Here is a 13997-nt window from a genome sequence, read left to right on the forward strand (position 1 = left end):
ACCTATTTTTTCATGTGCTGGTTGAGAATGGTTTACCAAAACTAAGTTACTGGGTTGATATTTTTCACATTTTCTAGGTTGATAGAAGCACTGGGGGCCCAATTATAGCACTTTAATATGGAAAAAGTCAGCCATGGCCCCTTAAATTTGTTGTAGGGCTGAGAATGTCCGAAGCAGTGGACACCGGAATAATCAGCGCCGAACATGTCAACGCGTACAGCTGTCTCATGCTCTCACTAGAATTTTTATGCTAAAGGAAATCGAGTTCTTTTAACTGGATTTTTGCCTTCAAAATCCGTCATGGCATACATTACAGTCCGTTTTCGTTTTTTAGCCGGTACAGATTGAATTGTGTTCTGTGACTGTGTTAAGCTGGAAAAAAACTTGTGGGAAATTTTTCTGGTTTATTTAAAACTGCTAGTAGGGGTCAATTCGATCAAATGACACAAAATGCTGACATCATTGTAGGCCTGCTAGATGGTGCCGGTGACAAATCTGATTGGTTAAAGCAATGATTTCATTGCCATTTATCTTAATCTGAAGGCGCCTGCACTGTTCGTTCTGAAGGCCTAGGCAGATTTCTTTGACCCATATTATTGGATAAAATCATAAATATACACTACTGGAAGCAGCGCAACCAAGAGAAAAGCCATGAAATGAATTTAATAGACTATTATGGGATTCATTTAATACACATTCATGGAAAAATATATTAAAATATAAATCAGTAATAATTTCTAACATTAAAGATCCTTCTCATGCCCTTTTTTCTACCAGTGGAGGCCTTTGAGGAGGTATCGGACAGCCTTTGTGTCCCTCAGTACAACAGTGATGGAGAAGAGCGAGTGATTCTATTCTTGAAGATGGGACCCAATAAAACTTTCAGTAAAGAGCTGGTTGGCAAAATCCGGAGTGCTATCAGAGTCGCTCTGTCCGCCCGCCACGTGCCAGCTTTGATACTGGAAACCAAGGACATCCCGGTGAGTGCACTCAGTCTTTCTCCATGTTTTTTTTTTACTTCTGTTTGCTTTTCAACCATCTCATTATATCAGTCTTATTGATTTTACTTCTCCGTCCGCAGTACACAATCAGCGGTAAGAAAGTTGAAGTTGCAGTAAAGCAAGTGATAGCCGGTAAAGAGGTGACTCAGAGAGGAGCCTTCTCAAACCCTGACTCTTTGGACCTCTACAAGAACTTGCCTGAACTTCAGAACTTCTGATCATGGGAGAAAGGTACAAAATATCTGAATACCTGACACCAGGGTCCGGCATTTCTAAAGCTCCTTTGGTAGGGTTCAGATTCCCCGGATACCTTTTGGACCATCTGCAGGATCTTTTAAAGCTCTGTAGGATTTAACTACCCGTTCAAACTGGCTACCTAGTGGATCTGCTTAAATCTGTACATATAATATTTCCACAAGAGAAGTATAAGTCAGTTCCTCTTCAGTAGAAAGTGAAGAACGGCATTGAGTTTTCCGAGAACTTGCATCTCTGTGAGACATTTTATCTGTTATTGATTCCAACAAATATTCTTTTCAAAGGACGCACCGAAGTCACAAACATTAAATATCCGTCCCCTTTTCCAAATCCTTTTTAATCCTCAACCATGTCAGTCCTGTATTTAAGCTCTTAAAAAGACACTAATTTTGCTCATCTTCATGAGTCAAATGTATGTTACTGAATAATGTCAACTTCCATTTTTCCCCACCTCTCTTTAAACTATGACTCTGTTATAGGATTTTTTACCTATGTCCTGTTACTAAGTGAATCTGCTGTATTTTTCAAGTATGTCATGTTATCTCCAAATATAGATTTGATTGAACATGATATAGTTCATGGACCTAAAAGGTGTACCGGTATTTTTACATGTATACATTCAGTATGAGCTGCTTATGTTTTGTGTAAAACATACTGGATGTCCATTAACAGTGACAGTGTTTGTTTTCTTTGTCTGATAAGCTTTATATTCGATGGGAAAAGTTTTAGTCAACATTTGAAGCTCATCTTCTTAACCTAAGTACATTTGTCTGCCATTCATGTTCTTATCATATTCCCGAATCTGTGATTCTCCTTTTTGCCGTCCATCACATGTAGGGTCAAGACGTTGCCTATTATTTATTCCTCTGTTAACTTTTTTAATATCCACTTCATTATATATTTATCATCTGAGTAGTGTTAACTCTCAAAAAGAAAGGTCTATAATGGTCCCTAGGTGTCACTGGACCGGTACCCTTTCAAAAAGTACACATTTGCACCTAAAGAGGTCATATTAGTACCTCAGAGCTACATCATGGGACAAAAGAGTGCATATTATTACCTTAAAGATACATTCAAAGGCACATACTGTTACCAAATGTATGCATATCTATACTTCAATGGAACATCTTGCAACCGTTTTAAAGAGTATTGCCCCAGTGACACCTCGGGACAGTTTTTCTGACGCATTTCAGAAAGATGCAAGAATCTAAAAATCAAAAGCAGGAAAACTTTAACAAATGATACCTAGATAACCTCTTAAAAAGTATTTACATCCCAAAAATGCTTTGTATGAGAGTATAAAAAGTCTGGTCTAAGTTTTAAAACAAGAAAAAAATTACTGTTAGGCGCAGGGTTGCCAGGTTTCACAGAAAATCCCCCCAATTGCTACTCGAAACTAGCCCAATCGCGCGTTTTGAGGTGGTCCTCTGGTAAAAGTCGTGTTCTTGAGGGTAAGATCTGTGTTTTTGGCAGGGTTCATCTGCTTCATCCCGGTTCTTTTGGAATGTAATGATAATGTTTACAAGAATTATTAATTTCTTTTAATATAAATATTGTTTTCTGTAGACAAATTGTAGTATAGGATTAAGAAAACCCCCCCAATTGCTGTTCGAAACTAGCCCAATCGCGCGTTTTGAGGTGGTCCTCTGGTAAAAGTCGTGTTCTTGAGGGTAAGATCTGTGTTTTTGGCAGGGTTCATCTGCTTCATCCCGGTTCTTTTGGAATGTAATGATAATGTTTACAAGAATTATTAATTTCTTTTAATATAAATATTGTTTTCTGTAGACAAATTGTAGTATAGGATTAAGAAAACCCCCCCAATTGCTGTTCGAAACTAGCCCAATCGCGCGTTTTGAGGTGGTCCTCTGGTAAAAGTCGTGTTCTTGAGGGTAAGATCTGTGTTTTTGGCAGGGTTCATCTGCTTCATCCCGGTTCTTTTGGAATGTATGATAATTTTAATATAAATATTGTTTTCTGTAGACAAATTGTAGTATGGGATTAAGAACCCCCCCCAATTGCTACTCGAAACTAGCCCAATCGCGCGTTTTAAGGTGGTCCTCTGGTAAAAATCGTGTTCTTGGGGTAAGATCTGTGTTTTTGGCAGGGTTCATCTGCTTCATCCCGGTTCTTTTGGAATGTAATGATAATGTTTACAAGAATTATTATTTTATTTTAATATAAGTATTGTTTTCTGTAGACAATTTCTAGTATGGGCTAAATATCACATTATTATAGCTTCAACCCGTGGACATGAAAAAGGCCCGCGGCAAAGTGTTTAAGTAGTCCAGTTGCATGGGAAAACTCAGGACTTGGCAACCCTGGTTAGACATGCTCTAGTTCAGTGCTTCCCAATTCTGGTCCTCAAGGACCCCCTTCCAAAAAGTTTTAGATGTTTCCTTATCTAAAAATACCTGAATTTATAGAGGCACCTTACAGCAAATGGATGGTTTAGCTATAAAGCTGAAAGAAACGTTATGCCACAGCCTCTCCAAAAGCCAAAAAGTATGTGGCATTTGAACAGTTTTAAACTAATTTTGCTTTAATTTTGTGTGCGATTTTATTTACAATAGAGAAGCCCACGGGTTGTTATTTGAGGATTTCAGTTCGTTATGCATATTTTGGGCTGAAAGTCAACTTGGTTGGTGGAGGCGTGTGTGCATTTTATTTAAAATGGTTGTGTTTGGTTCGGTCGTAATCTGGGTCATGTTGGGAAACAATTTACTATAAAACTATAGTGCGGAAATCATGCAATTGACCTCAATGAGGGTACGTTTTTTTTACCTTTAAAGGAAACTTTGCAGGCCTGAGTTACAGACCACAGGCTTTGGGAAGGGTTTTTAATATGAGATGGCGAGGGTGTGAAGCTCCTTTTCTTTCAAATTAAAAAATGATTTTGTATAGTGGTACAGATGGTAAGCAGTTGCTGCAGTCTGGTTTAGACGAGCAGGGGTGGGTCTGTTTCACCTCATGCCCACCCGTGTGCCACCATATGCCCCATCTCGGATCAGTTTTGCTCAATAAGCTACCAAATACCAAAGTTTATACGATTCATCCCATTTAACCCTTTATTGACATGCAATGCACTACAAATAATTTTTCCATACTCTCATCAATTCCATGAACATTCCTGGGATGTCTGTTTCATTTTTATTATGATGTTATTTTCCTTTTTGATACATGGAATACGGGAGGTAATTTAAGGTTTTGTTTGGGGTCCTTTATATTGTATTACATTAAATTAAATGTAATTGGTATACAACTAGTAATCAAAAGGTGCTGCTGTCATATTGTACATGCTTTGAAATAATATTGCACATAGTTGAATGTGAATAATGGATACTAATAAAGTAGAGAATATATTTGTATAAATATATTGTGACTGTACATCAATGGACCACTTCAGCAGAGTCCACCGGGAACCTATTTAATGTATAAAGTTGCTTATTAAACTCTGTATAATTGCAAACTTGCTGTATAATTAAAAAACTCTTAAGAACTCAATGTGACGTGCACTTATTTTATATTGCGATATGTGTTGCGGTCATGGGAACGCACATGATGATAAAAATGCATACCTTGTACACTGCAAGTCGCTTTGTATAAATGCATAAATGTAAATTTTACAGATCATGATTTTAACCCACTTCTGTTATAAAATAAAATTGGAGCACGATCATGCCGAATAAGGATTTTAATACAGAGATCGTCTCATTCAATTACCTCCGGAAACCGGTTGAAGGTTTATTTCTGTGCACCTGGACACAAAGTAAAAATGAAGTGTACGTTTTTTGAAAGCATGTCGCAACAGGAGTCCAGAAGACCTTTCGAAAATAAAAAGGACAGCGAGGCGCTTCGGTCGTCTCATTTCAAACCAGATTCATCTTTCCACCCTGATGTTTTCAATGTGATGATCAAAATGAAATCCTATTTCTGAAAGAGAGGGAGACCGGAGAGAGCAAGAGGCGGCCTGAACTTAAATGAGAGGTTTCAGAGATCAGACAACACCATCCCCATATGAATGCTGTCATTTGTAGTAGTAAAAGACGAGGCAAATTTGTGCAGGTTCAATTCTGAGGTACGTCAATGGAGGATGGGTCAGGTGCACAAGTGCGTCTGTGTGTGTGTGTGTGATGTATTGTCACTCGTCTTTCTCGACATGATTGAAACGTTCAGGCTTGTCTGTCTGCAAATTGCCTCCGCTCAACATGTAATCTGCCGACCGGTCGCTTGTATAGACCATTTTACATCTGAGCGCGAGTGTGTGTTTAAATGGAAGGGTAGGGGGTATTCATTTCGGAACAGAAGGAAGACGGCGGACAGGTTCTGATGGAGACATTAACACAGAGGGGTGGGTGGTGGGCTGATGTGGGATGTTCCTGCTTCCCATTAAGTCATCTATTAATATTTTTGGTTTCTGCGACAAACTACAGCATACTGAAAAATCACGGTGTGATGTGGTTTCTGATCATTTGCACAATGAAACATGCTTTCCTGCACAAGTTTTTACAGGTTTGATTTGTAATAATCCATTTTTAGAGATTTGCATGTATTGTTTATTTAAAATTTTAATACTTTTATAATAATGTATTTGATAATAATAAAATAATACTATCTGGGCTAATATCAGCCATGAATAAAGAAAAAGCAACTTCTACCAACCATCCAAAACAGTTTGGTGACGAACAATGTGGGTGGCGGTGAGATTGTGCCAGTGGGGCCTCAGTTTTATGACATTTGATATAATACATTAATTTATCTTAAATTTTGTGTAATTAAACCTCAGATAATTATTTAAAATGTTACATTTAAGAACAGTTTTTATACATTTTCTTTAGGGGGGGGGCACAAAGTAATGAACCGTACAAAAGGGGGGCCGCACGCTGGTAAATATACATGTTAGATAAAAGTATAGCATTGCCAGATGATCCTGACGCTGGAATCACATTCATATAAAGACCTTACTGTAGAACAACAAGCATGTTATTCTCAATATCACATATGCACACTGTCAAAACATTTAGCTAATTTCATTTTGATTGTGGGTTTAGCACAGGAGGTATGTCACTCGGAGGACCGCTGCTAGGGTACCATTTTAAATACAAAATATTCAAACTATAATGTTTTAGAGATTCACTGAGAGCTGTATTTAAAGGTGCAGTGTGTAAATTTTAGCGGCATCTAGTGGTGAGGTTGTGAATTGCAACCAACGGATTAGTCCACGGCTCACCCCTCGCTTTTGAAACACATAGAGAAGCTATGGTAGCCACCACCAGACAAACATGTCATCATCTGAGACAACTTCAAAATCAAAAAATTGTCCTTTAAGGGCTTCTGTAGAAAAATGGCGGCACAAAATGGCGACTTCCATGTAAGGGGACCCTCCGTGTATGTAAATAAAAAGGTCTCGTTCTAAGGTAATAAACACATAACAGTTCATTATGAAAGGTCTTTATACACCCCTGATAATATAGTTTTGTATATTATTTTGCATTTCTGTCAACAGATCCTTCTAAAAAATTACACACTGCACCTTTAACAAGTACCTGTCATGAAATAGGTCAATTTATAAAAGAATAATTGTTTTTTTGGTTGATATGAGAATGTTGCCAATATTCCTATAGTTACTTTTTCTTGTGTACTTTCCAATTTGATTTTATTATGCAATTAAACCACTTACATCTAAAGACACCGGGAAATACCATTTACAAACCACTTGACTTCCATAAACGTTTCCATGTCAAGAAGGAATGAAATGTGATTGTATCCATTAGGAATTTATTGGATCATGAAAAGTGGAAGATCCTTGGAGCCAGACTTAAATCCCAGTCTGCAGTCAATCAGTTTCGAAAAGGCCTTTAGACCGGAATGTGAAGGTTTATTTTTCAAACCTGTCTTCATTTAGTGGTATTGCCATAATCTAAAATTTACCACATTTAAAATACTGTGCTTTTCAAAATAATTTTCAAGATTTAGAAATCTGCAAAACGTAAACTTTTTTTGCCAATAAAAATTGTAGGTGGCCATATATTCGATTTCAGCAGTTTTCCCTATTTTCAAATGAACCCTATTTTTTGCCTTTCAACATCTTTTCACTGTTATCTACTCATTTGATTTGTTGGAAAAGCTTAAATAAACGAAGTCGCCCTGTGCTGGTGGAATTGGGAAATTATTTGTAAATCCTCTTTGCCTTGGTGATGTTGCAGCTAGCAGCGTAATCCTCTCTGAGAGACCTATGCATTGCAAAGCCAGACTGCTGATTCGACAAACCTTCAGACATTAACATACATACACACTCGCTCATAAGTGTACGTACCTGCAAACAACTTCACTGTGCAACTGACCAACAAGCACCTACACACTATAAACTGGAACCTAGTGATTTAAGAATAAGAACAAGTACTGAAAAGTTTAATAATAAACTAACTAACCAATCAACTAACCAACAAGTATATTTTTAATAAGGGAGGAAAGCAAATTAACCAACCAATCATCTTATCAACTAACCAACAGGAATGTTTGATAATGAAGAAAACTAACTAACCAACCAATCAATCAACAAACCAACATACCAACCAACCAATCAACTTATCAACTAACCAACATGAATGTTAGATAATAAAAAATGGATCTAACTAACCAACCAATCAACAAACTAACATTCCAACCAACCAACCAACCAACAGGAATGTTTCATAATAAAGAAAAAATGGAACTAAACAACAACCAACCAAACAAACAAACAACCTCCAAGAATGTTCAATAATAAAGAGGAAATTTAATTAAATTACTAACCAAACAGCAGGAATGTTTGATAATAAAATTTTAACTAACATATTAACTAACCAGCCAACATGAGTATTGTTTTATAATGTTGATGATAAGGAGAAAATTGAACTAAATAACTAACAACCAACAGGAATATTTGATAATACTTTTAACAGGAAACAACTAACTAACTAACCAACCAACTGGAATGTTTCATAACAAAGTGAAAATGGAACTAAACAATAACGAACCAAACAACATACAAGAATGTTTAACAATAAAGGTGAAATTTAATTAAATAACTAATCAACCAAACAGCAGGAATGATTGATAATAAATTGGAGCTAATGTATTAACTAACAAACTAACATGATTATTGGTACATCATTTTGATAACAAAGAGAACATTGAACTAAATAACTAACAACCAACAGGAATGTTTGATAATAATTGGAACAGGAAATAACTAACTAACTAACCAAACAATCAACAAACAACTTACCAACCAACTAATCAACTTATCAACTAACCATCATGAATGTTTGATAATAAAGATTTTTCTTTATTATCAAACATTTATGTTGGTTAGTTGATAAGTTGATTAGTTGGTTGGATCTAACTAACCAACCAATCAACTAACATCCCTTACGAAAAAGAAGTATACTTCAAGTTAATTTTATTAAGAATACTTAAGTAATGTTGGAGTATAGTTTTAAGTATACTTTATGTAGTAAGTGTACTAACATTTATGTTCTAGTAGTATACTTGTAAGTGTACTGCTTGAATACCGCTTGGGACTAAATTGGCCCACTTTTAGTATATAGAAGTATACTTCTAAGTGTACTATAAGTGTAAGAGTAGTCAACTTTAAGTGTACAACTAGTGCACAATTAGTTCTTCATTTGTACTGCAAGTGAACTCATGAGTATTCTAGTAGTTTTCTAGACTTATACTTCAAGTGTACATGCAAATGTTCTGTTAGTGTAATCTTAGTAAACTAGTAGGTTACTCATTGTGTGCTGCAGGTATACTTCCAAGTGTTCTTTTAATATACTTTTAGTTAACTAGTAGTTTACTAGTCATATATTGAAAGTGTACATGCAAGTGTTCTGTTAGTGTACTCTTAGTAAACTAGTAGGTTACTCATTGTGTGCTGCAGGTATACTTCCAAGTGTTCTTTTAATATACTTTTAGTTAACTAGTAGTTTACTAGTCATATACTGAAAGTGTTCATGCAAGTGTTCTGTTAGTGTACTCTTAGTAAACTAGTAGGTTACTCATTGTGTGCTGCAGGTATACTTCCAAGTGTTCTTTTAATATACTTTTAGTTAACTAGTAGTTTACTAGTCATATACTGAAAGTGTACATGCAAGTGTTCTGTTAGTGTACTAAACTAGTAGGTTACTTTTTGTGTGCTGCTTGTGTAACAAAGCACTTTGACACTGAGGATCATCTGCAGGTTTTTATTAAACACACTCATTCCAACAGACAAGGTCAAACAACAGCAAACACAGCAATGTAGGGCAGGCAAATCTTGTAGTCATGAAACAGGCAAATGGGTCAGGGCAGTCAACAAACATAAACCAGGTAAAACAGATCAAGATTAATAAATACAGATAGATAAGCAGGCAGGCAAACCGCTCAGCAATGATAGCCGGTACAAATCAAGACTTTGCACTGACTGAATGGTTCCAGAGAGTTTATATAGGCTGTCCAATGAGTTTCAGGTGGCAGACCAATCAGTCCAGGCATGCAGGATTATGGGAAATGGAGTCCAGAAAGAAAGTTAATATTCAGGGGGTTCAGCCATATTATATAGATATATATATATATATACAACCTCAAATCAGAAAAAGTTGGGACACTGTAGAAATTGTGAGTAAAAAAGGAATGGAATAATTTACAAATCTCATAAACTTTATTTACAATAGAATAGATAACATATCAAATATTGAAAGTGAGACATTTTGAAATGTCATGCCAAATATTGGCTCAATTTGGACTTTATGAGAGCTACACATTCCAAAAAAGTTGGGACAGGTAGCAATAAGAGTATAAAAGTTAAATGTACATATAAGGAACAACTAAAGGACCAATTTGCAACTTAATTGGCAACATGATTGAGCATAAAAAGTGTGCCAGTGTCTCTCAGAAGTCAAGATGGGCAGAGATAGTCTATATTCTATTGTGAATAAAAAATAAGTTTATGAGATTTGTGAATTATTCCATTCCTTTTTTACTCACAATTTCTGCAGTGTCCCACTGTAGTGTCCCATTATATATATATATATATATATATATATATATATATATATATATATATATATATATATATATATATATATATATATATAATTTTTGTATTTATTATTTTTGTTTGATTAGCTCACTGATAGCACACGAAAGATTTAGCTTCAAATTGAAAATACAATTAAAAGGTACAAGTATAAAAATTAATACACAGGAACATTGTATTGTACTTTAAGTGCATTATATTTATATTTATAGTATGATGTTAAGTTCATTTAAAGTAAAGTTAAGTAGTAAACTACTAGTTAACTAAAAGTATAGTAAAAGAAAACTTGCAAGTATACCTGCAGCACACAATTAGTAACTTACTAGTTTACTAAGAGTACACTAACAGAACACTTACATGTACAATTTCAGTATGAGTACACTAGTTAACTAAAAGTATAATAAAAGAATACTTGCAAGTATACCTGCAGCACAAAATTAATAACTTACTAGTTTACCAACACTAAAGATTCTCCATAAAGATAATATACATTTGTACACTACCCATAATTTCAAAATTACTTAAAATATACTGTTTCTAAAGAATGCTAAATAATGTATTTTATAAATATGCTGTCAGTGCATTATTATAATGATAACTTTAACAGATAAAGTATACCTAAAATAAACTTTAAAATAAGTTCAAATTAGTATACTTTAAAAATTACACAGAACTTTAACTCCAAGTATATTTTTTAAAGTATACTTTTAGAAAATATACTAAAGTATAATTATTTTGAAATATGTTAAAAGTTTAATTGTAAGCAAATATGTTGTAAGCCTACTTTCAATATATTCAAAGATGGTACATTTCTTTCCAAGTATATTTGTAATGTACTAATTTAAATATACTTGAAATACAATAAAGTATATTTATTTTTCACCAGGGCTAATCATATGGCTTTTTGCAGTTTTCTTGATGTAGCTTTCGTTGTTGCATTTTTACTTTAAACTTTTAAGTATATGTCAATAAACAAGTATAGGCCAAATATACTTAGACATTTCGGTCAGTATAGGTCAAGTATACTTTATTACAATTTAAGTATATTTCTGAGAAGTACCTAAAGTACATTTTAGAGAAGTACATAAAAAGTTAACTGAAAGTATACTTTCTTATTTTAAGTTTAAAAGAAGTATACTTATAGCACACTTGAATAAACTTCTTTTTCGTAAGGGATACCAACCAATCAACAAACTAACACACCAACCAACAGTAATGTTTCATAATAAAGAGAAAATGGAAGTAAACAATAACTAACCAAACAACCTCCAAGAATGTTCAACAATAAAGAGGAAATTTAATTAAATAACAAATTAACGAAACCCCAGGAATGTTTGATAATAAAATAGGAACTAACGTATTAACTAACCAACCAACAAACATGATTATTGGTACATCATTTTGATAATAAAGAGAAAGTTGAACTAAATAACTTACAACCAACATGAATGTTTGATAATAATTGGAACAGGAAACAACTAACCAACTAACTAACTAACTAACCAAGATGAATGTTTGATAATAAAGAGGAAAGGGAACTACATATCTAAAACAACCAACTAACAGGATAATTTCATAATAAAGAGGAAAGGAAGCTAAATAACCAACCAAATAACAGCATTGTTTGATACTAAAGAGGAAAGGGAAGTAAATAACAAACAAATCAACAGGAAAAAAGAGAGGGAACTAATGAATCAACCATAGCAACCAACTATCTAGCGAAAGTAAAAAATTATGTACTAACTAGCTAACTTACCATTTTATCTTTTGTGCTTTGGAAAATAGCTTTTATACTTCTGCTGTAGCGTGGAACCCTTCTGGTACAGATGACTGGTATGATATAGCTTGTATTGTAGATGAATTGTATGCCCGTTTTATTCTCATTTGTATTAGAACAGAACTCTTTGGATGAAGATTCTGTAAATTATGCACATTTGTTGTAAGTAAACAATTAAATACAGCTCCTGCTCATAGAAAATAATGCAAAGATAGGCTTTAGTTATTGTAGTTTACAGACTAATAAATCAACCATTAGCTCTTTTATACTTGCACATACTGTATAAATGTAAACGTGTCTGTTGTTCTCATGGCTGAGAAACAAGCACTGAAAACAAATAAAAAATGACATGCCACTTCAAACGTGTGCCAAGCCAGCGGATGTTAAAGCTCAATGACTGCGGAGCTTGTTCACAACATCAGCTGTAGCATTTGAATGTTTTCTTCTCACGCTGTGAGATTCTCTTTGTTTGCGGTCCAGCCGGGTGTTCTTGGAAGCATCGCTGAGGTGTTGCAGTTGTAAAAACCGGCCTGGATTAGAAAGATAACATTCAGAGTCTTGTATGCCTCTTCGAACTGCTCACGAGGTTCTCGAGTGCGTTTTATATGCAAAGCAGTTTCTGCAAACGGTGTAGCGCATGCAGATGCATGCATACACAATGTATGCTAATAGCAAGGTTTAGATAGCATTCCTGGTTCATAAGAAACGGGATTTGGGTCAGGTAAATGCAGGACTTCAGGGTGAAGTCTGCTGTCTTATCATTTTATGGGGCGCTTTCCCGGACAGGGCTTAACCAACCAAAGTCCCAAGCTAAAGTGCATGTTTGAGCTGCCTTAATTTACAAATACTTTGTACTAAAGTATCTTAAAGGGGCCATAACATGAAGTTGTTCCATGTTTAAGTGCTATAATAAAGTTCCCAATGATTCTATCAACCTCGAAAATGTGAAAAAGGACAACCCAGTAACTTAGTTTTGGTAAACCATTATCTGCAAGCAAGGTCATTGAAATTTGGCTCCCCTTATGATGTCACAAGGGGATCTTATTATAATAATACCACCCCTTAATTTGCACTGTCCAACCATGGCACTGGAAACTGCTGCCCGTAATACTGTAATTTTTTCAGAATTTTTTTTAACAGTGTAGTCCTCGATTAATCTAAACTCTGTCCGCGAAACCGCCCCTTTAGGTTTTAAAAATTATAAGCAACATGCATGGTTGGTTTACATATAAAAATGATACCATTCTTATATTTCCTCTAGTATAAAAGAAGGATTATTGGAATTTTCCTCCTAACTTTGTGTTCTCCGAGACCCATTGGTGTGGAAACTCAGCATTGTCAGCCTTAATGAAGATATCTGGAGTTTTCACCCAAGGTTTCTACCATAACAACCCCCGCAGTCCCCGTGTCAATATTTCAGCCCAGAAAAGTACAGTAAGTAATTGGATTTCTCTCAAATAATCTTTGGAAAAATCCACTCTAAAGTGTCAATCATTGTCCTTCAGCTGCGTTATGATCACCAAGAATGACAACATTGTGATTCAGTAGAGAGAGGGACATTTTAATTGGCCTAAAAATACGGGAGGTTGTGACTGTTTGGTCTTACCTGTGAAGATGTCGACAGCATCCACATGCTTGTTTTTTGCAGTAAATTGGCTGAAGCTGAGAGAAACGGACTGATTCATGATAGACTGATTCAGCTAAATTAGGTTTGGTGAGAACAACAACGAACATCTCTCAAAGCTGTATCTGCTGTATTTGTGATTTATGGGTAAACAGGACTTGAGGACTAGTCCAATGCATAACAGAATTAAATCAATGAGGTCTGCATCTCTGAAGATAACACTAGGAAACAAATGCTGCGCGTGTGTCTGTTGTGATTTTGTCTCTGTCATGTTCTGTA

At 35.1% G+C, this 13997-nt stretch overlaps 1 protein-coding gene across 1 annotated transcript in view; it reads left to right on the top strand.

Moving 5' to 3' along the window:
* aacs (acetoacetyl-CoA synthetase) overlaps window positions 1-4757 on the top strand; it is a 44730-nt gene extending 39973 nt beyond the window's left edge. The window contains exons 17-18 of the mRNA XM_065250806.2: window positions 778-980; window positions 1082-4757. Of these exons, the coding sequence (XP_065106878.1) occupies window positions 778-980; window positions 1082-1219 (341 nt within the window). The 3' untranslated portion in view covers window positions 1220-4757. The remainder of the gene's footprint in view (window positions 1-777; window positions 981-1081) is intronic.
* Window positions 4758-13997: the final 9240 nt, after the last annotated feature.

The sequence above is a fragment of the Paramisgurnus dabryanus genome, chromosome 5 (assembly GCF_030506205.2).
Source record: "Paramisgurnus dabryanus chromosome 5, PD_genome_1.1, whole genome shotgun sequence".
Lineage (NCBI taxonomy): Eukaryota > Metazoa > Chordata > Actinopteri > Cypriniformes > Cobitidae > Paramisgurnus > Paramisgurnus dabryanus.